This window comes from Styela clava, chromosome 4, assembly GCF_964204865.1.
Source record: "Styela clava chromosome 4, kaStyClav1.hap1.2, whole genome shotgun sequence".
In the NCBI taxonomy this organism is placed as follows: domain Eukaryota; kingdom Metazoa; phylum Chordata; class Ascidiacea; order Stolidobranchia; family Styelidae; genus Styela; species Styela clava.
The window spans coordinates 20700539-20725813 of NC_135253.1; the positions used below are offsets into that span (position 1 = coordinate 20700539).

The 25275-nt window shown below is 34.7% G+C and overlaps 1 protein-coding gene across 2 annotated transcripts; it reads right to left on the reverse strand.

Moving 5' to 3' along the window:
* Window positions 1–1444: 1444 nt before the first annotated feature.
* On the reverse strand, window positions 1445–25184 carry LOC120326605 (uncharacterized). Of its 2 annotated transcripts, XM_039392926.2 has the most exons (25): window positions 25049–25184; window positions 23485–23584; window positions 22314–22459; window positions 21672–21795; window positions 21119–21288; window positions 19412–19576; window positions 18531–18648; window positions 17950–18056; window positions 17158–17256; window positions 16397–16453; window positions 15662–15809; window positions 14643–14753; window positions 14079–14154; window positions 13554–13649; window positions 12727–12853; window positions 12127–12269; window positions 10658–10836; window positions 9833–9958; window positions 8820–8930; window positions 6307–6528; window positions 5359–5501; window positions 4826–5041; window positions 4141–4188; window positions 2215–2283; window positions 1445–1622 (listed from the first exon to the last, which is right to left on the reverse strand). In XM_039392926.2, exons 1-25 carry the CDS (start codon window positions 25119–25121, stop codon window positions 1579–1581), a joined length of 3018 nt encoding a protein of 1005 aa, XP_039248860.2. In that variant the 5' UTR covers window positions 25122–25184; the 3' UTR covers window positions 1445–1578. The 2 variants fall into 2 exon arrangements, with proteins under 2 accessions (XP_039248860.2, XP_077967958.1); XM_078111832.1 differs by lacking the exon at window positions 4141–4188.
* Window positions 25185–25275: the final 91 nt, after the last annotated feature.

Here is a 25275-nt window from a genome sequence, read left to right on the forward strand (position 1 = left end):
AGTCTATTTAAAAAAGAAGATGCAATTAGGAAAAGATAAAAAGATACAGTTCGGGAAATTTACTTTTTTAATCTCATTTTAGTCTGAGTCATCACTTAGCAGTCCCTTGTTCGGGACAAAAATGAGCTTTCACAATTTATACAACAGATATACTATTTTATACGCACATATATAAGTAATACATTTTCTGCAAAATCGATTGATAAAAATTCAATGAAATAGTCCTTACTTCAATCTCTTTTCTATACAATAAAACAGCTGAATATGCAGCAAGGAAAAAAGAGAAGACAAAATATAAAATTCGATAAAAATGATTTTGCAAAAATTATACACAATCAATCAATATGTTGAAGCATTAGAATTAAACTTTTTAAATGTAAATAAAATGAAGAAAAAATATTATATATTTCAGACTATGTGAATTTTATACAGAAAAGAATGTGAAGTACTGTTTTGTGTCTCATACCTGAACATACTCAAAAAATTTTGACTTTTCGATATATCCTGTGTGATAGAACTCCGATACTGCTGTAGTATATAGTACCATGACAAATACGGATTAGGTTATAATTTTATCACGATTTTCGTTAATCTTTCCGGATGAACTGAGAGTGAGTCAAGTGAATATACCCCCTGGCGAACAAAATGGAGCGCTAACACTTTTCCGTTGGTAAATTTTGAAAAATATACGTGAAATTATTATGTGAATTTCTAGAACACCCGATTTTATTATTAGTTATAACTATGTGTATTGTTCACAAAGTTTATATAAAATTACGTTATTTTTAAGGTATTATTTTAGTTAACAAATACATCACAAATTGAAAGTTGGAGTTATAAAGTCAGTATTGAAATATGCTGAATGGTGGGTCAATACAAAGTACAATTGTAATATTTGTAATATTTAATTATCAAATGATTTTAATAAACACCTTGAATTCACTCCGAAAACCAGTGATTTCATATTGAAATCAAATGTAGTTATATTGATCTGAAATTGTTTTTTTCGAAATTATTGCCCTTGAAACGTGACTAAAATGAAAAAAATGAATTGTGTCAAAAAATTTTCAAAATGGTGAGAAGACCAGATGTTGTTAAAATTATAATTCGCTTGGGTTAAAACAGGGGTGTGCAACCTGCGGGTCGTATGCGAGAAAATTGTGTGGCCCGCGGGGCAGTCCCAATTTTGAATGATGTGCGACCCGCAAAACGAGTTAAATAAAGGTGCGGCCCGCGGTTTCAACCAGTTATTTGTATCTGGTCCTATATTGTATTGAAGGTTGCACACCCCTGCTCTGAAATATTGACCTTGGCCCAATAGGCATTATTGAACTCGTGTGCGATATGTCAATTATATCTATTACTCTATATTAACTTTTCTAATGACATTTCCGTCGCACTATAGATTTATACAAGTCGCCTATATTCCATGTAATATAAAAAGTTTAATAATATTTTCCTGAGTAATGATACAGATCTTCAGAGTATTGCAGTTTCGCAATGTGCTGAACGACAGCCATATACAGCCAGTCTTTTGTGAGTGGTTCAAGTCTTTTGTGGATGAGGAGCGCTCGTCTACTAGATTTGTGTGTCTTCTTTTTTATGTCCATTCGATGGGAGTTCTAAAATAGAATGAACTGATAATCAACATTTGATAACTACCAGGTAAATACTTTTTACCTAGAAATGTAGCGATGGATTGAAGAAAGAGAAAGTTTATACTAATATATCAAACAATGATGCGCTTCGCTACGTTACGGGCCGTGGGAGCTGGGGGGGGCCGGTCTTGCGGGTATAAAAAATGTTTCAAGCTACTCCAAAATGGCTGTGAATGCAACACAATTTTTTTTTACATTTTAAAAGGGAGGAGTTCCGACCTACTTCTGAGGGTTTGAAATGATATCAAAGAAGGTCTATTACGAATTTTGCACATTTGTGACTTCCATTGACCGAATTCGAAACAACACCGGCTTGGCCCTTAATTCGCTTTGGCTTACAAACTTAATGAAGGAGTGCAACTTTGGTATTTCATGTATTAATAAGTAAGTAGCTCAAACATAATCTTCAACGTTTTGAAATCACGAAATTTAGGTTTTGGGCTCAGGTTCTCATAACTCCTATCTTAAGGATGCATCTTAACTTTTTTAACTGTGTCTATTTATTAGTGGTATTCTATGTAGAGAAAAGTAAATGAATTATAAATTACACGCCTACCTGTGTTGTGTTGGCCACTGCTTGTCTGGTTTCCACCGGTAGATGGAGCGTTAGTTGTTCCCGTAACACCTAGGAATAAAGAGATAATTTTGTTCAAGATGTTAGCAGAAATGTTACAGTATAATATCACTCAAGAAGACCGTTTAAAGTTGGTTATTGCTCTTGGAATATATCAGGAAAGCAATATGGCTGATGACCATAGCCACGCTCCCTGCTTTTTATGAGTGGTAAATGATCAATTGAACAAGACAATAGCTTATATTTTAAGAAAATTCTTCTTATATTGACTTTGCAAGACGTGTGCCTTCTTTGTGGTGATAGAAAAACGTTTTGTCCAGCAATATTGTATCGTACCCTTAGTCCTCGTTCTTCCAAGAACCCATGTTCTTGGAAGAGAGCAGTTGAATCAAAAAGGACTGGTATATAATCGGCGATTTGGCGCAATCTGCTAAGCGTTAGGATTACGCTTTCCACCGCACCTCTTAATACCTCGCGTGGAATTATGTGAGATAGAATTGCTGGACTCCTCGCCGCTGTAGGGTGCTTCACGTAACTGCTGGTCGGTTACGGCTTCCTTCACAATTAAGTCAATGCATCTGAAAGCAAAATACCTATCTAACTGATCCTATACGCGACATAGACTGTTGGTAGCCGGACGAGATGCAGTGGTTCGACATATGATTAAGATGGGACAAATATATAAATCCTATCCTATCCAAACTGCGTTTTTTTTTTCACTTTGTCTACTAACTAATACGAATCCGTGTGTGGCCGTTGTTTAAGGATGCTTGAACGAGATAGTATAAAAAGATATAATCTCTTTCCACAAAATAGCAGATAGTAGAAATGCGTCGTTCGTTATTCGCTGTTTGACTAAGTTAAATTTTGTTTTGTCTGAAGAGGTTAGACTATGATCTTACGGAAGCTGTCGAACATACTTTCTTTTTCGTGGAAAGACATTATGGTATTCTCCTATATATAATGTATTGGCAATATGATAACTGAGCTGAATTATGAAAAAAAATAACTCTTCAAGTAGACTTGAAGTGGAGTGAAAATCTGAATGAATTAGCAGTTTAATGATTGCACCATGAGCTACAGATATGAATAAAATATTTGAGCCAGTTGTTTCCAATGGAGTTGTTAATGGAGTGGAACCACAATGAAACATTCCAGGGGCAGACTAATATGTTGGATGATGTCTATCTATCGCTGATATGATGATACTCGCTACCTTCTATTGAATCGTGCATTTTTAATAAAGTGAAAGAGTGAAAATGGATGATATGACTAATTAAAGGTATTTTTCCAATTGCAATAAAGATTTTAAATTGCTAGGGAATCTTCATATTTATATCTCCTTAACGTTATTACAAGTCGGTTTTAATTCGAGTCGCCTTGCAAGTCCTGTAAATAAATGTTCGCAAAAATGGCTTCAACCAGTAATCTTCGTTGCAAGCATTGAGTTAGTGTCAAAATTATAATGTGTTAATGGTTAGGTGAACACCTATTGATAATAGTAAATCTGGAGAAGATCCAGAAGCCTGAGAGATATAGAAATCTAAAGCCATTGAATTGCAATTAACGTAATTTGCAGTAGTCGATTTTAAGAACCCAATTTTTGACCTGACGTTTTGAATAATTCTTATTGGTCGACTCAACCTATTTTCCGTTTTCTGTGGCGGCTTTTGTTTTCACAAAAACCTTATTAATTAATTAAAATGAAATTTGACGTGCTCTAAGTGACTTTAATGGTAAAACGTTTGCTTCAAAAGTATGACATATGAGGCAAAAACTTCCCACATTTCAAATTAGAATTAAAATAAAATGTGGTTTTTTTTGCTCCACTTTTTAAAATTACATGAATGAATGTACTTTGCTGTTAAACATGCCTTATGTTAGCAAGCTTCGATTTTGCATAGTTACCCAAATTAGCAATTGGGATCGTTTTCTGTGGAGAGTTCCGAGTTTCAGCTGGAAAAAAGTTTACTCAAACAATTGTAAAACGAAGGAAAATAGAAAAAATATCTATGTTCAATCGTAATATGCATTTTCGAAAAACTTATAAGTATTAGTAGAGTATAAATATGCAATTGCTTTACAGTCTCCTATTGAAAGCTGATTAAGAAAACGATCAAGAAAGTTACCACTTACCAGCGGTTATATGCGATTTAAATAAGTAAATTAAATTTAAATTCAAATAAGTGGGAAATAATTTAAACGCTAAGAGCATGCAAAAATCGAATTCAAAGGCAATACAATATGAAACTTTGGCATAATTGGTTGTATAAAAGTATTCGAATAAATAACGAATACTAAATTGCCTGGGAGACAAAAATTTGTTACGTATATTGTCCCATAAGATAGAAATTAGGGCGATGCGCAACACTCCCTGCTTTTAAAAACATCTTTTATTCGGGTTTTTCATGCTTTGAACTCACTTGACAGTTTGTTTGCTTTATTGATTCAATGATTCTATAGTTTTGACCATTTATCTGTTATGCTAATCATCTAGTCGAAATAAATTATTTTATGTAATTCCCACAATCAAATATTTAATTTACCGGATATCTGTTTAAAACGACTCCTATTACTTTTTCAATTGATTTACCTGAATCAGTGTTAGTTCCATTCCTTTGCCTCATATCAGTCAAATGCTTTTCAATCCCTTGTCCACATGCAGTTCCTCTAAACCAAACACGGAGAGGAAGCATTTTTTCCCAAACCCAGTCTAAGACGTCTGAGTAGAGGAACGGATTCATTGCAGCATTTATAGGCAACAGAATTATGGCGGTAACAGCATATGCAAGATCTGAGACAGGCACTCCTGTTGAAAAATAATTGTATGTTAGTAACATTTCAAAAAAAAGTATCTTGTGAATAAAAGTAGTTGTAAATGATTTCGATTTCCACGCCCTATATTTTACCCAGCGTGTAATAAAAAGGACGGTCAGGTCAAACTGGAAAAATTCTGGTCATTCCTAAAGTATTAACTTCGTACATACCAGTGGCCAATAATATAGTGCAGTGGTTCTCGAACTTTTTATGCCCTTCTTAGAATTTGTCAAGTCTCGCGCCCCAGCTCAAAAATAACTAGCTAACACAATAAGCTGAAAATGAAAAAAAAGGGGAAATCTTCCTCACCTGACACTTTGAGAAAAGCCATGATGCAAATCGGCATCCAGCAGCAGAAGTCAGTCAAAACAATTCGTGTAACTTTTCTCTGCAGAGCAATAATACGATCCTCCGATGTAGCCTTGTTTGCTGATGTCTTTCTGGTCGTTTTTCTGAAGAAAAATCAATTTTTGGTTGCAAGTTTAACTATTAATAAACCATAAGAGTAGGGCTCTGATAAAACAATAATAATGTTACTAAAACTTGCACATTATCGAATAATTGCAAATACCATAATTGGTTTAGCTGATTAATATAACTAATTTATGCTTGCTCTCAAACCTTTGCTGTTAAATGCCTGTACACAAGCGGCTAATTATGACAAAAGAGCTACGTTATGAAAGGGTTGGATTCTTTTTTGTTTGAAGTTGCTATCCAAAATTAATTATTGCACAATAAAATGCTGGGCAGAGTCTTTGAACCTAGTGTTTTCATCTTACAACGACAGCAAGAGTTTTGACCAAGTTTTTTGTAATTCAAAACAACTTTAAGTAAATAAATAAGATAAGTCAAAATCGTACACAGAACATGACTATATTGTGCGACTAATTATTGTAAACTGATCTGCTGAGAAAGTCGGATTTTGGTCAGACGAAACATTTCAGAAATATATTTGTGTTAGTGTGCAGCAGGACTCTTGAACTGCATAGTACAAAGATGACTATGTCTAAATTCTACATATTAGCATCAATGTAATGTAATTGGATAGGTAATATCAAATTTAAAAAAAATAGCGTTTTCAAAAAGATATCGAAGCATTCTTATCTAAACCTTGTGATCAGCAAATGTGGGATTTGATGAAAAAAAAAGCAAATATTTTGACAGCTTTAAAATTCTCAGTTTCTACAGAAATAATTTGTTATAAGATTCATATCATAATTAGAAAAGAAAATATCCACTATCTTGAATATATATTACCTGTAGATGAAAATATAGCTGACGAGGATGAATATGAACGCAAAGAAATTGAGTAAGATCAGAAACAACGAATATCCCCATGAACTGTCTTCGTTTCTGTTTGGAAACAAGCGAGGGAGACACACACTGTGTGCAGAGTAGTATCCGAAATATCGTTCTGGTACGTAAGTCGAGTTGAGTGCCTTGACTGCTGTGATCATATTGCGCCATGTGTAGCCACCGCTGTAAATGATGTAATAATATTTAACATGAAATTGAATAAAAAACAAATCACAGGCATTTAGCTCTTTTTTGATCCAGACTGCCTAATTAGGCTAATTATCCGCTCATATAATTTTGCATATTCCATATTATGCTTCTTAAAATAGGTTCTGAAAGCGACTTAATTTTATGTGAAAAATGTAAGGAAACCAAGAAAATGTATATTAAATTTTCAAAAATATGTCAATGACGTCATGAACATGAAAGTGCCACATGTACATCTTGTTTTGAAAATTACGCCCCATATAGGGATAACGCTCAGACGGACAAGTTCGAACGTTATTGTTATTTTTGGCCTACGAATATATCTTAAGACAATTGTTTGAGGGGGCGTGAATAAAGTTATTTGTTAGATTTGACCTTGCCCGCTATTTTTTGGATATTTTCTGTTTTTTTATTTTGGACATTTACGTTCCATCCACGTATTTTCAACGTGTTTTTTGAATGAAACAAACTTTCGCCTTACTATCTGTCATTTGTAGTTTATTGTTAGATAGGTATTTTTGAGAGTGGCTTGAAAAGATCCACTGCTGTAGTCGTTATAATGGCATCACATCACGGACAGCCTAGTAAATCTCTAGCTGCAATTTATTCAGGAAGTCACGTAAAGTCAACGGCAGACACATCGTTTCATTGACTGTGTTATTAAACAATGATAGGGCCGAATAACCAACAACAGTATAGTGCCTAAATTGCGTGATGCTCGGTAATTTTCGTGATAGTTACTGTTAACTATCTTCCAGTGAATGCTATTGGGATACAACGTAGAGGACATGGTGTGCTTCTAGCCCTGGCATACGCAAACTATGGCCTGCGGGCCAAATCCGGCCCGTGCGGTAGTTCAATCTTGCCCCCACGACCCAACTAAAACAATATTTTTACGTTTCAGCTAAAAATATCTCAAGCAGTTTGTTGAGATCGAGATTAAATTTTGTTTGAGCACGATGCTCATTGCTTTTCACTCCTGCTTTTGTAACACTGTAAATATAATTCTGTTGAAAAAATGCCATTTTTCACGTCACACTTGCATGGCCCGCCAGTAGAGCTAGACAAAATTTTTGGCCTCTCGTCGAAAAACCATGAGTTAATTTACATGTCGGCGATCAGAAGTTAGTTTCAGGTTTGAAGCATATTAAAAACACTATCAGAAATTATACTTTTATCTTTAAATAATTTGGTATTATTGTTTTTATTGCTAATATTATTGACGCGATAAAATTTTAAATTATTCATGAGATATGTGCCTTTTCTTCGTTGGTTTTATACGATCACATCACGTAATTCGTGAGAGATCAAGGAAGTGCATTCCCTCAGGAAGTCGTGCAATGCCAACGGCATTGCCAACGACACATCGTCTGGCAAAATAATGCTGGCGAGGAACAACATCGAGAATATTCAATAAAGCTAATTTTAGTGATTACACTGAATAAACATCAACAGCATAGTTGCTGAAATGTAGTTTGATGAATCGCGTTTAACTATAATTACTGTCTGGGTACTCCCGTAGTGTATGTACCAGGTTAAGGTTAGACCATAATGTTATACTGAATTTCTTTATTTTAGTTCTATTACGAGTTCGGGGACTGTCTGTGTTAGCCAAGTGATTATACCCCCTGTTTATAGGTGTCAGTCCCTTTACACAATGACAACTTCATGTAAATTCGGCAAACAAAATGGTACACACACTTCTTGAGCGCCGAATATTCTACACTGAACAAACATCATCAATATAATTGCTAAAATGTAATTTGATGAATCGTGTTTGACTATAATTATTAGTGTCTGTGTGTTGTATATAGTCGTATGTGATAATATTCAATAGCTTGGTATTGCAATGATCTGTACTTGACTATATTTTATTGCTATTTGTCTAGAACTTTAATAAAATTGGAATAAATCCTGCAATCAACCATGAATGAAAACGTCATCATCATGGGCATAGCTGAGACACTATTTTTTAAACATTTTAATTTCATAAATTCCATTGAGACTGCGTTGTCTATTGTCGTGATATTTTAGCTAAGAATGACATAATTATCATTTTTCATGAACCCAATTCTAGAATAAGCATTTTTCAACTTGTTTACTTGTGACTTGGAGCAGAAATACGAGATATCGTGTAAAAATACATATGAACGATATACCGAATGAAAAACAACGTGGAAAGGAAGCTCCAACGCATTTTTGAACCATTATTTACTTCATCATCAATATTTCAACAAAGTGTGTGAAAAGTATTATTGACTTTGTACCTTAGTGCATTGGTGAATTGATATGACTCTCCACCACGTTTTGCCAATTCCTTGGTGAACGACACCAACTCTGGATGACAAATGCGTCCAAAGAATTCATTGTTGCGATACCTAATATAGAAAAATATAAAGTATCAAACAATTAAAGTTCGTAAAACATCAAAAAGTCATAAAGGTTTAAAAAAAATTGGCAAAGATCTGACAAAACTACTAACAAAATAATTTTGCCAGCACACAAAAACGTTCACAGGGAATGGATGAAAATAAGCATCTGTTTTAGGAGTCTCTCGAACAATTTCCGGGTGAACGAGTACTAACATGTCTGCATATTTATGACTGCTTCTTCAGGCATAAACAGAAAATACCAGTCATACCAGTCAAAGTTTAAAAATGATAACTCAGTATTTAAAAAATAATATCTTTAGTTTTCAATTTGTTGGTGGAGCGAGTTTTTCACAACCTCTGTGGAATAGATGAATTTTTTTGTACACAAAGAAGAATGTAGTAAACTATAAATATATGTAAAAGCAAACCCTATAATGGCAAAAGATAATGATCTTCAAAGTATAACAAGTTTAATATCAGTAAACCTAGTAGGTGTTTAATTATATTGAAATAAAATACATATGATAATGAAGACCAGGGGTGTGCAACTTTTAATACACGAAGGCCAGATACAAATAACTGGCTGAAACCGAGGGCATTTATTCAACATAGACTCTCTTGTAGTTGCATGCAAAAAAATTTGTTGTTATTTTATGACAATGGTTTTAGCTTCGTCCAAGCATAGATGATAAACTGGACTTAGGTATAGGCTTGAAATTACTCGCACCAGATTAAACTAAATTAAAAACTCCTTTCGCGGGCCGCACAGTATTTCCTTGTGAGTCGCATTTGGTCCGAAGGCCGCAGGTTGCACACCCCTGATATTAAATCTCGGATTAAATATAAACGTGCGAAACCCCTGGACTGTAATAGCAAAACCCTATATATAAATGCGAATCCCAACTTACCAAACACATGAAACAAAGTAGTCAGACATTGAATCAGCAAAGGGAAGCAGAGCCAAGAGAAATGAGAAAAACCAAGCAACAACTATGGCAACTTGGAGAAAGATTGTGTTCTGAGTTTTGAAAGGCCTGTATAAAAATTAAGTTACATTGTTAGATTTTGAAATAAACACGCAGAATTTTTGTTCATTTTGGCAAATTGATGCAGATGTTCTGATATTGGCGATTACTTTTGACTTGCATAAAACATGACGCAAAGTAAAGCAATATTCGGAAAAAAAAAATGATAAAATTGTCTCGTAATTTTCTTCAAGAGTCGAATGCAAGAATTTGTTGTAATCTCTGAATACAAAATTATGATTATTGCTGCAAGTGGAAAAAGGATGAAGGAATTTAATCAGATATTTTATTTTTTTATACAGTGCTCAATAGCGCTTTACGCGACGATCAAAGCCATGTACAAGCGGCCATCGATATCTCAGATATGAAAGAAGCCGCTGTTATTTGGAAGAGCTGGAATATTTTCAGTTCGGTATTGCCTACTTAGCTTATTACACCCTGGGTGAGGTTGGTATATTCAGAAATAATGACAAATGATTTGCTCAATGGGCGCTCCATAAGTATGTGTACCAATATGGAGGTAACTGATTTTGTTCGCCTAACTCACATCAAGTTTGATAAAGGGACTGTAACATATGGGCAGGGCTCATGGGTATATTCACATGGCTACCACAGACAGTCCCCGAACACTACTGGTACACACACTACAGGAGTACCACCCAATGTTCATTACTTTTAAATAAAATTCAAGTTATAATTTCCACATACTTTACAACTAGGTACAATCTATAAGCCGTCATGATCATCAATATAAACACCGAAGTCTCCGTTCCAATGAGAGCAATCGTTCCTAGAGCAGAGCAAGTGCTACTACTGCGCCATTCCTGATCAAACAAACAATATTCTCCTATTTTTGCATCTTGTATTCCAAGAGATACCAGATAAATCTAAAAACAAAAATGCAAAAAATTACTGACGACCGTTGAATGATTGGAAATAATATTTTACTGCAAATGCAATAAAGTTCGCTTGTTTACATCATCACTTCAAATGGCGCTCCAGAATCATGTGTACCAAAATAAAGATAACTAGTTTGGCTCGCCATCAAGTTGTGTAAAGGCATTGAATCCTATGGGCAGGGGATATTCACTTGACTAATACAGACAGTCCCAAACTATTAGAATTAAAATAAAAAAATCGGAATAAAATTATGGCCCAACCCTAATCTGGTACACATTTTTCGGAAGTACCCTTTAAACATCTGAGTTATAACTACAACACAACTGATGTCGGTTGATTAATGATTCGGCATACATTTCACTATTAATTGAACAAAGTTTGGTGATTTACTATCAAATTAATAATCTGAATTATAACCAGATCACAATATCTTCATGTTTTTTGTAGCCTACAGTATTTGGCAGAGTTTTACAGTCTTATCGAAATATGAAAATGGAGTATAGAAATTTATCTGCTATCAGAATCGAAGCCGGAGTATTACTCCGGAGACAAGGTTAAGCTCTGTTGGTGCTTAGATCAAAACTACTTTTATCGGATGAGAACGCGTTGAATGTGCAGTCGTATCAAAGCCTGAAATTGAAGGTTTTTGATATTGGAGTCGACAAAATTGAGCTTTCGCAGTACTTAGTTAATAATAACGTCCATCAGTTTCAGGTGCGTTAAAATCATTTTTTTATAAATTCGGATGAAAATCGTGTATACGTTGCTTTACATGTGTTGACTTTTCTTGTGTTAAATTTGGAATTTCTAGTTACAAGTCATTTGAAACTTCTTTTACAAATGTATTGCGAGTTTTAGTATATCTCCCACTCTCATAAGATTATTTCATCATATATAATTGTAGAAACCATTCACAATAATGTTATTGTAAGTAAAAACCCTGATCTATTACCTGAAAGTATAACAAAGGTCCATTGTTTTAACAATATATATATATATATATAGCTAATACCCAACACTATTCTGTAAAAGATTTAGTCAATTCCTCCCAAGTAGCTTGTTCTATATACCGTTAACTGTGAATCTTGAATTTGAGGGAGAGCTGACTCTGACGAACTTATGGTCGTATCGCTCCCGCCAGTCTATACCGAATTAAATTGTGTAATATATCTATATATATATTTGTACCATTGCTTGTTTTCTGGTTGACAAAACAATAAATCTCCCTCTCTGTATCTATTGTCTCGAAATTTTCTCGCAATAATACGATAACTTACCCCGACAAGGATATCCGACAATGAAAGATTCAAGACCAGAGTTCTGTTGATTTTTGCAACCGTGCTCTGGTTTCCATCGGGACGAATCAAGTTCTTCAATTGGTGGATAATGACCAGCAGATTTCCGATTACAGCAACCAAACCTTAGACACGAAAATAAGTTTGAGAACTAAAATTTATTCATTAGACTGAATTAAGTAACCGTATCGGGCTAAGTAATAAAGAAACAATTGACATCGCGGTGATGATTACTCTGCCTGGGTTTCCAGCCTCAGTTTCCGCGTATAGAAGAAATTAGGTTCACATGATTACTGGTTTTGTATTTGTTGGTAAGATTTGAAAGAATTGGTAATTTACCTAACTACTAGAAATTTCTTAATGATGAAATAAATAAATTCAATTTGTTTGAAAATCAAAATATATGACAAACTTCGATTAGATTCGACTAGATTTTCACAGGTGTATTCATTATTCAAAATTATCTAAAGAAAATTATTTTTAACACAACATTCATGCCTAATAAAGAGAGAGGTTAATGTTATGTAAAAAATAATTTTCGAATTCGAATTTTAGAATTCATTAACCTATTAAACTTCTTACCAATAATCCACAAGAATACAATCAGGATTCTTGAACTGATTAAACTTTTATCTGACGAGAAAGGACTCGGATTGCAATTCTGGCATTCGTCGGAACCTTCATCGCAGTCTTGAGTTCCGTCACAGACCTACAACATTGAAAATTGTGGTAAATGTAGTTTATTTGTGGGAAACATAGAAGACCACGGAGGTTTCAAACAAGAGCGTCATTTGTGATGCTGAACTTTTCGTCTATATCTTGTGAAGTTATTATTGTGTAAGACATGGCCTGTTAGGATAATCGCGTCGCACCTGCGATCCTATTGCGTTGTTAGTAATGTGATAAATTGCGAGAATATGACCAAGCTGGCATATGACCGAGTTTCAGGCTCTTTTCAAGCCATAACTGGATACGCAGCGTGGTCGCTAGTAAAGCAGAAAATTTCATGGTCAGATGAGATCACGAATAAAAAGCGTATTGGTATATATTGAATTGGAACGATATTCCACAAGTTACCTTCAAATCGCTACACGCGCTTGGACTAGAATAAGACAATGTTCTGAATTGCACGAACGACATTTTGAGCATCTATGAGTGTAATAAAACATATGCTTTTAATGGAACTTTGTATAAGTTTTTACTTGCTAAAACAAAGAGAAGCTTGAAAAATTTTCTGTTTTCTCGCGACCACCCTGATTTTGTAGTTATTTATGTAGATCCTTAGTATTTTTCCTACTTTTGAATGAGAGCATCAAAATGGGTCAATTTATGAACGAATTGTAAAACTAGATTTCTTTTATTTGTAATATCATGATCAACTTTTAATTAAATTAAAAAGTGAAATTTACCTCAGAACGTCTAACGAACAATGTCGAACCCTTATCTTTACAGTAAAAATGCGAGACATCACTGCAGTTCAATTCATCGCTTTGATCATCGCATTCCTTTAATCGAAAATAAAAAAGAAATCGTAAAAAATAATTCTACTCATAATACCATAAAATAGGTATCAAAGTTACTGAATTCTTAAAAAAATATAGGTGTTTTAGGGATTTATTTCAGGATTAATATAAGATTGATTTTTCCCATCTATGTGTTGAACATTTCCTCTGAATGAGACTGTATGTATACAGCCAATTATAATCCAATGTTCAGAACTACCAGGTCGTCCTGGTCAATCTTATGTTATTCATTCTTGGGTTTTTATTTGCTTTTAAAGGGCATGTAAGGGCTTTATTATATCTTTAAAAGATTTTTGTTATCGTATTCCTTTAACCTGAATATTTTAGCATATATATCAGGAACAGTTAGTATGAAATTTTTTTATGTAACTGGCAATTTAAAATAGCTTTGTAAAATTGTAAAATCTGTACCTGGATGCCATTGCATTGTCCACTCATAGGAATATGGATGGGTCGTCTGGTTGCGCCTTTGTTTGCACAGTAAAATCTGCAGAAGGTGAAATTTTTAAAACTGTGCCGGACCGAGTGGAGGTCAATGAAGGTGTTGAAAAATATTTTAAATAAAGTTTACTTGATAAAACTTTGTACCCTCAGAAATAGGCATTAATACAAAGCACAAAAGGTATATTTATTATCACAAAAAAGTTTTCATTTTCAGAGAAAGATTGAATTTAGTAATTGAACACAATTATGACTCTTTTAAATCTCCTTTTCTCAACAATTCTCATAAACGCATTTTTTGTTTAAATATATGAATACTAAAGCATGAAAGGAAGGGAAATATTTTTAAATTGAGTAAGTCTTCATCGAACGCGCGCAGTCACTCAGAAGCAAAGAAGACTATAAGTAACTATACTAAAGCTGTGAAGAAATTATGGTGGATTAGTGAATACCAATGATTATTTCAACGCGGATCTTTTTTCTCATTTTTGCAAATTTAAATTATCTGTTCTGTACTTCTATACAGAAACTAACCTGTTTGGACAAAACAATTCGTCTTCTGATACTTCAGGTGTTGTATCATTACATGATGGTTTTCCATCGCAAATCTCCCGTCCTACGATTAGGGATCCAGAGACTGGACATCTAGAAGGTATACATTGAATATTATATTGAATTAATAGAGCAGAAATATGGTCATTATAAAATAAACAAGAAAACAAATTAGCAGTGGCTCAAAGAAGTATGGAACACACAGTATGCCGCTCGCTGCTCGATAACCAGTTTTGGATTCCCGCGTCTTTTTTTCCCCAGTAATGTAAATATCATTATTTTCTTATATATATTATTTGCATGTTTTTTGTACTTTACTGGTTGGAAAAAATAAACCTGACTTGAATTGACTATGAAAGGCCGGTAGGTAGGACAAATGTGGATGCAATCTGCCTGCAGTGGCATGAACAAGTAATGATGATGGGCAAAATAAGGGTTTTAATCGGACTGTATTGGTATAAACATGTCCCGATATTGGAATAGTATTTGTTTAATTGATTTCAAACGTTTAATTGATCTCAAACGAATATAGAGTGAATGAAGAGTATTGGAATAAGCAATCAAAACATCTTCAAAATTTATTTGTCAATTTTTATTAGCGGTTCATTTCTTAATGATTAAATACGGATGTAATACCGGAAGTAATTAAAAGGTCGAAATAGATCTCAAAGTCTCAAGTTTCAATTTCCATAGTCTGAAATTTTTTTGTTCAAATATCAATGTTCGGATGGTCTTACTTGGTTTGGCATATGTGTATAGACAGCAGGTGAATGGTGAACTGACGAAAAATCGAATATATGTCATTGTACAAAGAAGATCTTTGCACACTACACAAATGATCGTTCTATAGCCTTTTTCGGACGGAATTTAAAAATCCATCAAATAAAAATGGTTTCTTGCAGAACATCAATGAAGTTTACGTTGCTTCAGAATCAGCTTGTTGCAAATATCTTTTAAAGTAATATTTTTCAATAATAAATAAAAAAAACACTCGATCATACCTAAATGCTTCGCCAAATCCGGATACAAATTTACAATATCCGGGCCTGTTACTTTCGCATTCTTTTGCATAGCATTCGTCATCCAACTCCCCACACATCGGTACTCCATCACATCGAGTTGTGTAAAATGGATAATCAGGTGGAAGTTCTGAAATATGAAAACAAGAATTCGTGCTGGACGATGGATTTGTGATTTAAGTATCTTCGAACTGTGTAACTTACAACTGTGTAGATAAAAGTTTACCATTCATTTGAATAACAGGTCTTCCATTTTTTTTAGCTGAATATCCATTTATCATTTTTCGGACCTAAGTATTTATCTATCATCCTCAAAAATGCCAGAACATTTTTTGTTACCCTGTTATCCTACCCTGTTACCCTGTTGCATGAGATAAAAAAAATGAATATATTTGTGGACGTCCACACCTAATTAATCAAACACGGTTCTTGACGAGCAGACAAATAAAAAAATTCTGTATTTTAGAGGGGAAAACAGGATAGCTTTGTTACGAGAGAAGACGAGATACATGCTGGGAAATTAGGAAATGCATTATCTGATATGAACTTTACACCAGAACATACTTCATTAGCAATAATTTTCAGTGAGTTTCTATAAGTTTTAGTCGGTTTCAGTAAATTTCCATTGGTTTCAGTAAGTTTCAACAAGCCTTAGTAATTTTCAGTGTTAAGCAAGTTCAGAAAAAATATACCGCAATTAGAAGGACAAGCACTTACCCCTGCCGGGTGGTATGCCAACCCACTGATGGCTTGTTTGTGTCACGTTGTCCCAATCTAAATGGAATGAACAAGCAGAGTAGATAAATAGGTCAAAAAACAGAAATATATAAGTATGGTATATTTAATGGTTGAATTATTGGATTTGTGTTGCTCTAGTCGTGTACTGTGCTCTTTGATTAAACACTAAGTTTGTTTATTTTCCAAAAGATTTGCCTCCATTCCTACAATTATTGTGCTATTTTGTTTATAACACCTTTACTTACTCTTTTCGTTTCGAACATTGCAATGTATACGCAGCCACGGATATGTAACAATATGTAAAAAGGTGCAAATTTTCAAAGGACCAGAATTGGATCTCTAGTACAAAGTCTCCGCCAACGTTCATTTTAAGAAAATTAGCGAGTATCCAGTTAGAGTTAGGAATGCAGAATGTTCAGCGAATTCAAATTTTTTTCAAGTCATTTCTAACCCCAACTCTAACCCCAAATGAATAATTACTAACTGTTATTTAAAAACGGGGCGGGAGTGTTTTTATCAAATCTCACAATTTTGCATTAGTGGCGGGATGCTTTGTACAAAAGATCCTCAAAATCTTTCAGATTTGTGACACTGCTTACTCAGTTTCTTACCCCTGGATTGGGTGGTAGACTTGTGATTCGAAACTGCGCAAAAGCACCATCTATACACGTTACGACAAGACCATCTGTTTTTTTTAATATTCATGACATTGCCAGGTTAAATAAAATAAAACAATATACCTGATATAAACGGGAAATTTATTCTGTAATATCTGCAGAAATAATTAGTCAATTCCTTGCAATGCATTTCATCTGAAGCATCGGCGCAATTTGGTATTCCTGTGAAATAAAGATACGTTCAGTGGAATGCACATAAAAAAAATAATGATAACAAGTTTTCAGTAATCAGCAGTTTATTTTTCACCACATAAAAAATATGCACAAGCATACAAATTGCAATAAATTATAAATAGGTCATATTTTAGGGTGAAGGAAACGCGGAAAACCAGTACTGGTAATCGAGCACCGGCACCCATACAATAAGTCGAACCTAATTATATGTAAATTTGTAAATTGAGAAAATAAAATAAAAAATACCTCGAGAAGAGGAGACAGTGCGATGCATGGGACCGGTTAAAATACATGCCGTACGCGTTAGTGCGGCTCAGCAATTAAACCAGTACTGGAAAACACCCAGAATTCTCCACACGGAATTCTCTTAAAACTAATATTCTGCCATATTTTGCAAGCTTGTGAATAGTAAATACGTAGGCAAAAATTCGTGTAACTGCATGTCGTCGTAAATATGTAAGTAAGAAGTTTCTGTGTATGGCAAGATTCCAACTGGGTCAAAATTTACATCCAAGATATTCTTTCTTGGACGGGGTTCTGAAGATGGGGTTGGATTTAAAATATTAAATCCGCGACATCGAAATATTGAGTTAATTGCTCTATCGACTGTTCTACTGAAAAATGGAAGCAAATTTGTAGCAACAGTTCACAATATACGAAATCGAACCGCATTATACCCACCATTGCAAAACAACGATTTTTTAATCTTCGTCTTCTTGTCATAGCATTCAAAAAGTTGATCGTTATCGGCGCAATACATTTCGTCTATTCCGTTTGTACAGTCGATTCTAAAAGACAATTTTGTTGGTATTATAAGCTTATGGTCTTGTCCTATGTTAACCAATTAACCTAATTAACCTATTTAGCCAATTAACAGACTGTCTTGATTTGCGATCTTCGATAGTGTATTGAAAAAAATATAGCTAAATTTTGAATGAAATATCAGTTCTCAAAGAATTCATAGAAAAAGTAGGATAAACTAAAAGTAATAGCGTTGTAGCAAAAAAATACAGTCTTTGAGCACTGAAAAGTTCAGAGCCCATTAGGGAACAATGAATGCGATTTTTTTATAGCAACACGGAAAAAAATACCAACAGAAACAACAACATAATAATATATCCATATATCCATGGGACAAATTTGTGTCCGATAAAATATCGGTCCTTCAAATATTACTATATCCCTGCACATCAATGACTGACTGTACAAAGCCTTGTTCGTAGCGAAACGCGTGAAAACGTAACATTCAATAAATCACTTACACACTGTCACAGATTGCTTCAGAAGACAGACAGACTTTATCACTGTTCGATGGAATAGAAGTTGTCGCCGTGCTTTGTTGCGAACATGTAATTTCACCTTTGCAATCGCAATCAGTACCTGCAATATTTGCCAAAAAAATAAATTGATTATTTTTTACATTTACAATAAATTTGGGCTCTCCCGAAGTATGTGCACCAAGATGTCCCACAACCTGAATCCTAAATTGGTACACATACTATGTTCAGGATGTACGCAATCTTGGTGCACACACTTCTGGGGCTCCAAAATTTGTGCTTTCGAATCTGTTTGATAACGAAGTGAATAAGGATTCTCTGTCTGAATTGTACCATCGTGTTCGTGTCTGTGAAAGTCTTATCAAAACGTTGCAGGAGCTTTTGCTAGTTTGGTATTCCCATAGTGTGTGTGTGTACCAAGTTAGGGTTTGGCCATAATTTTATTCCGATTTTCTTTATTTCAGTGCTGTTACGAGTTCGGGAACTGTCTCTATTACCTAAGTGAATATACGCACTGCCCATAGTAATTAGTCCCTTTACACAACTTGATGTGAAGTAGGCGAAGAAAATTATTTTCCTCCATATTGGTACACACGCTTCTGGAGCGCCAAATTTTTCACGTGAAGTAGGTATCTTATTTTTGCTGCAGCATCTTAGTTAAACCGTAATAGCATTACCAGTATTCTGACTATTAATATTTTCGACCCTACAAATCAGATATTAGAATGTTGCTGCTTGATAACCATCTTTGGTTTTCCCTTCCCCGGTGAGTTGGCTGTTCAATTATATTCTATTAAATTTGGTATGCTATATATTACCGAACGGATATAATGAAATTGAATATAATAATAATATTCGTTTCTTACCGTCACATACTGATCCACAGATATCCAACATAGTGTAATTCTTTTTATCTGTGCATAGACATTCATCAGATAGATCCTGGCAATGCACGATTCCGTCACAAACTTGTGTTATAGGGATAATGAGAGATCGATCGAGACATCGGAAACATTTTTCGTTCGAGTATGCTGAAAAATTGGAAAGGGGTTCAATTTTGAGTCGGCTGAAGCTAGCAAACTGAGCCCGAATGCCTAAAACTTTAAAAGTGTATTTTAAGGACCGGAGAAAACAAGATTTTTTAAATGTCAGCGTCTTTCAATTGATTACAACGGTAATTAGATCAATTTATGGACATAAAGAACAAATGACTAAAGTCAGCAAAATTTCAGTCAAATGTTATAAAAATTATACTGAATATCATATTAATGCGTGCTCATGAAATATATTGAAACGATCAAAATTTAGGGAGAAAGTTAAAATAAGAAAGGCGTTTTGTTTCAAGTTTACGGAGCTTAAAATAACGTTCTTAACCTTTGAACCCATAAATTATTAGTGGTAACACTCAGATACGCGCTTCTTAAACGAGAGGAAGCAATATATCAAATATAATCAAATATCATATTGAGTAATGCGTAATTAAACTCACAAACACGGAAGTCGAATGCCTGATATGGCTTTCGCCATGTCGGTAAAATTACAGCTGAATGTTAAAAAAGTGTAATATAAAAGTATGCAAAAAATCAGAATTTGGGCTAAAATTTTCGTGGGTGTATGACCCAGAAAACATTCGAAAAATTACTGAAAGTACTAGCTTTTTAACAACTTCTGCCAGATTCAAGTATTCGTATTGTAATTGGTATCGATTGGTCGCAGAGTTTTAAAAACGGGATTCCAACGAGAACAACAAAAATTTGCACAACAAGAACTCCCAAAAAAAAAATGCAATCACAGATCTATTCCGAATCAAATAAATTAATTAATTAGCAAAATTATACAAAGAATTAAGTCAAGGCTGTGCACCATACCACGATTAAAACAGTATGCAGAGGGTAATCAAATCACCGACATAATATTCTGAAGTCATTTCGAGTCGACACAGTATTATACGAATTCAAATTGACAAGAGCACACAACAACAGCTACAATTCGGCAAAATGATTCATTCAAATTTCAATTGGACTTCGAGTCCAATAAATTAATTGGAAACCCGATTTTAAAACCCGTTCAAAACCGACAGAGCACACAACAACAACAAAGGAAATATAGCAAAATGATACAAAAATCCACTTCGTGTCCAAGACCTTAATTAGAAACGGTATGAATGGTCGAAACAAAGCTAATTAATGCCTTTAATAATACTATTGGGGGCAAAGTGAATGGGATCAAATCGACAACTTTGGGTAAATAGCATGTTTCAGGGGGGTTCCGCCACACCATAGGGTTCGCAGGTACAGTGCGTAAGTCCGACAAATTCCATTTCAAATCGGATAGTCTACATTAATATACATATATTGTTTGGTTTCATATATCAAAGTTGCTACACTTTTAAAATCATCATGTTTTAGGTTATATATATATTTATAGGTATTACAATCGTTTTTACACCATTACAAGTATCGCACAGGGGTTTCTCAAACTTCCAGAATGTTTCACTAGGGATTCGCTTCGCCAAAAAGATTGAAAACCACTGAAAAATACCATAATGTATCATAAGGCCAACATATACTCACATTCATTCAGATAAACTCCTTTTTCTCCTCCAGCGCTGAAGTCACAAAAGCATTCGTCAATCCCGAGATCACAATCCGACTCGCCATCGCAAACATACCGGTCAGGTAGAATGCAATTATTCGTTTCGTGTGTGCTTGTTACTGGACACTGGAAGCCGATCTTCGTTGTCCTAAAATTTTGTAATCAGTCAGTAGGCAGTCAATAGTTTATTTTTACACATGCCGAAAATACGCATTGCACATACAGAAAAGAAAATATAAAAAAAAAATGCATTCTAGTTTGAAGGGAGATAAACCAGTGTATCGAGACGCGTCACCACTGCTGAACTGGAAGCAATGGCCTGGCGGTTGATGCGATAGATCAAACTATGTTGGAATCGCAGTTAATATTTATTTGTAATGTTGGATTTATAGAACTGTTTTTCTGCATCACTACCATAAATGAAATAATTGGAGGCCCATTAGAACATGCCAGGCAGCCCACGATTGGGCCGCAATCCACAGTTTGCCTATCACTGTACTAGACCACCACGTACACAAGACGAGAGTTAACCTGTTATATTTTCTTTCATCGGTACCATCAGCGCAATCCGTTCTCCCATCGCAAAATGTCACCTTTATCGCACAATCTCCGTTATCGCAGTGAAATGTGTGAGGGCAGCCACATTCATCTAGACCTAACAAATATAAAATTATTTGTAGTTACATCTATAATTTACCTGAGAAGTTTAATATTCCGATCTTTCCGTATCAATACTTGCTAATAAATTTACTTCTGTTTAATAAAAGAATGAAATTGATGCATTTCTATTTGTAAATGAAAATAACACTCTGCAATGACGTCTCAAAATGTCGTTTCAAAAATGTCCTATATATCCCACTCAGCTGTCACTTTTGCAGGGGACAGGTGAGGCGAGTAAAACACGTGGGACAAGTAGATATATTGAGACAAGTGTGGCCGTAAGGACAGTTGGGGAATTGAGACGAGTGGGTAAAGTGACACATTTCAGAAAAGTGTGGCAATTGGGACAAGTGACATATAAGCACGGTGTCTCACAAATTCATGTCTCATGTGTCCGGCTTATCTCTCCCGCTTCTCGTCACGATGCCTCATGCGGTTTAAATAGAAGGTTTACGCTGTCTGGTCGCTCTTAAGTATCGAATCAGAAATTCAAATTTTGTTGTATATCCTCACCTCCGACGCAATCCATCTCATGGTCGCATAAATATCTATCCGGTAGATGGCAGTGTTTATCGATTCTTTCTTGTCGTAGATATTGGCATTTCATTCCCAACTCGCTAGACTTTGATTCGTTGAAAAAATGTTCGTCGCTGTTGTCCCTGAAAAACGTTAAATCATTGGTTTACAATCTCTTTTCTTATATTTATCCCTCTGCCTATTTTCGAAATCTCTACCCCCCCGGATTATGCAAAATAAAATTCGTTTCCGTTATATATGCAATTTTAAATGGATACTTTAGTGTCCCGCAAAAGTCGGGCTCTTGCTTGCTCGATTCGTCTAAACCAGAGGTAGGCAAGGTTTTACGACCAGGGGCCAAACATTTTGCCCACCTAGAGTAGACTGGCGGGCCATGTAAGTGTGACGTAAAAATTTACATTTCATAACCAATATTTACAGTGTTACATAAGCAAAAGTGGAAAACAATAAGCCTCGTGCCACAACTAAATTTAATCACAATCTCAACAATTTTCTTGAGCTATGTTTCAGCTAAAACATCACAATTTGTTTTTAATTTGGTTGAGGCAGCATCAGACGGGCCAGATTGAATTACCCGACTAGCCGGATTTGGCCCGCGGGCCGTAGTTTGCTCATGTCAGGTCCAAACAGATTCGACTAATTTACTGTTCGATTCGAAATGCCTAGACCCAACCACAATAGTGGGTGATTTACCGCTTCCAATACTAATACTTCCAATACCCAGGGCTGGGATTTTTGAATGCCTGATGATTTCAGAGTCGAATTAAATATTTTTTCCCAATCGAATGAAATCTCGAATACTTAGAACATATGTAATTATATGTGACTTTTTTATATTTTAATCGATCATTCATACACATAAATTACTATAAATTAAAGCACCCATCACTCAGACCGTTCAATGAGTATCCACACACAATAAGAAATTTATTTCATCAATAAATCACTAGGAAGAAAATAATTTTATGTCAAAATTGCATATTGAAAACATGGCCTAAAAATAAAGGATTCACTTTGACTATTGGCGGATAAAAAAACAAGATGGCGGCGTTCTAAAATTTTTGTCTGAAACGGTTCGAATATTTTACCACTAGATTCGAAATGCTCGGTTCCACCATTATTCGTTATTTCACTAAAATTTACTCACGGGCATAATGAGGTTCCATTGCAGAATGTATTTCTTTTGACGCAAGTTTTCTCGTCATTACATTGATAAAGAAGTTCAGTCGTTGTGTTGCAAGGAAAGACTAGAAACGAAAAAAAAAATTAAAAGTTCATAATGTTTACACGTTTTCGCTCGGAACAATGCTCTGGACAAGAATCTGGAGTTAGATTACAGTGGTTCTCAAACCTCTTTTTTAGAATTCTTCAAGTCCCGCGCCACCTCTTAAATAACTAGCTAACAATAAGCTACAAATAACAGATAGTAGGGCGAGAGTATGTTTGATTCAAAAACACGTGAAATTAAGTCAATGGAATCGAAATCTTCAAACAATAAAGAAATCTAAATATCCAAGTATGGCGGGCAAATTAAAATCAAACAAATATTTTTATTTTTAATTAGCTTTGCCCCACGTCACCTCAAAAAAAAAAATGTCTACAACCCCGTTGTGGGGCGCTCCATCGTTTAAAGAACCACTGAGTTAGAATTCTCGTAGAAAGACCGAAATCCTTTTTTTGTGTCAGGATTGAAATATTTGACTGGGCTGTCCTAAACGAAACTTTTAAATTTTAAATAAAAAAGTGTTGCACGTTCAAAAATTTTGAAGACTATTATTTGTTCTGTTAGCAACTCCACTGCATTAGTGAATCTTTTTCGTGTGTCGGGGATTGGATTTTTTAATCGCGAGCCAACAGAATTTTTAAAATTTTAGCAAATAAATAAAAATTTTGAAGACTGATATTTGGCATCTCCACATATATAGCAGAGGTAATAACTTGGGAACGTAAATCAATGCAACTATTTGTTTATGTAGTTGCAGTCCTGCGATGATTATTGTAGCCTGTTCAAAATTAGACGACAATAATTGCTGTGCTGTGGTGTGTTGTTACTTTATTTAACTCTACTCGTCGACCCGCTTGCTGTTAGCGTCAGTAGTTGTTGCGCATTTGTTTTTCCTATTTAGTAACATTTACTTGTGTTGTATTTCACTTTATATTCGTTTTAAGTGTGCATTAGATTTAAGTTGGATTAAGCCTTATATCGAGGTACTCAGTTTCCAATTCATAACAGCAAGCACTTATGTGATCTACGACGACAACACAGTTAGGTACATAGCTTTAACCGCTATATCATTGTGTATTGTATACAAATTACTTTAAGGTTATTTATTTGCATCTGGATAATGCTAATTTATCATATAAATGCAAATACGCCAATATGTCTGACAGTGAAATAGGTGTCATTTTTTTCAATTTTCAGGCCTAAACCAATAATAATTCAACTATCAGTTGGAGGTTACGTGAGACACGCTGTCCTTACTCTGTTCCTTTGCGCGAGTGGATCCGTATGAGTGTATGGGTGATACAGCAGAAGTAAAGATGATTAACTTGTTCTATGAAATTCGAGTCTTGTCACACATTAACACAAATGTAAAATTGTAACGTTTTATCCGAGGTCATAGGCGAAACGTTACAGAAATACACTTTGATACTTATTCATTTGACGCTAAGCGATGACGACAAAATTAATAAACTCATGCATGACTTACTCTGGCTTGTCACGTGATGTAAACAAAGTACAAAAGCTGCAAGAAGAAGTAATCCACGATGTGATCCTCGCATTGTGAATTGGTATAATTATTACCTTCTATGTAGTAGATTATTATTACTTCATTAAGATCTAAAAAGTGCCAAATGCAGCACAATGTGATATAATAGTAAAATTTAAATGGTAATTTAATTCAATATTCTGGTATTTTAACTATTATATCGACAA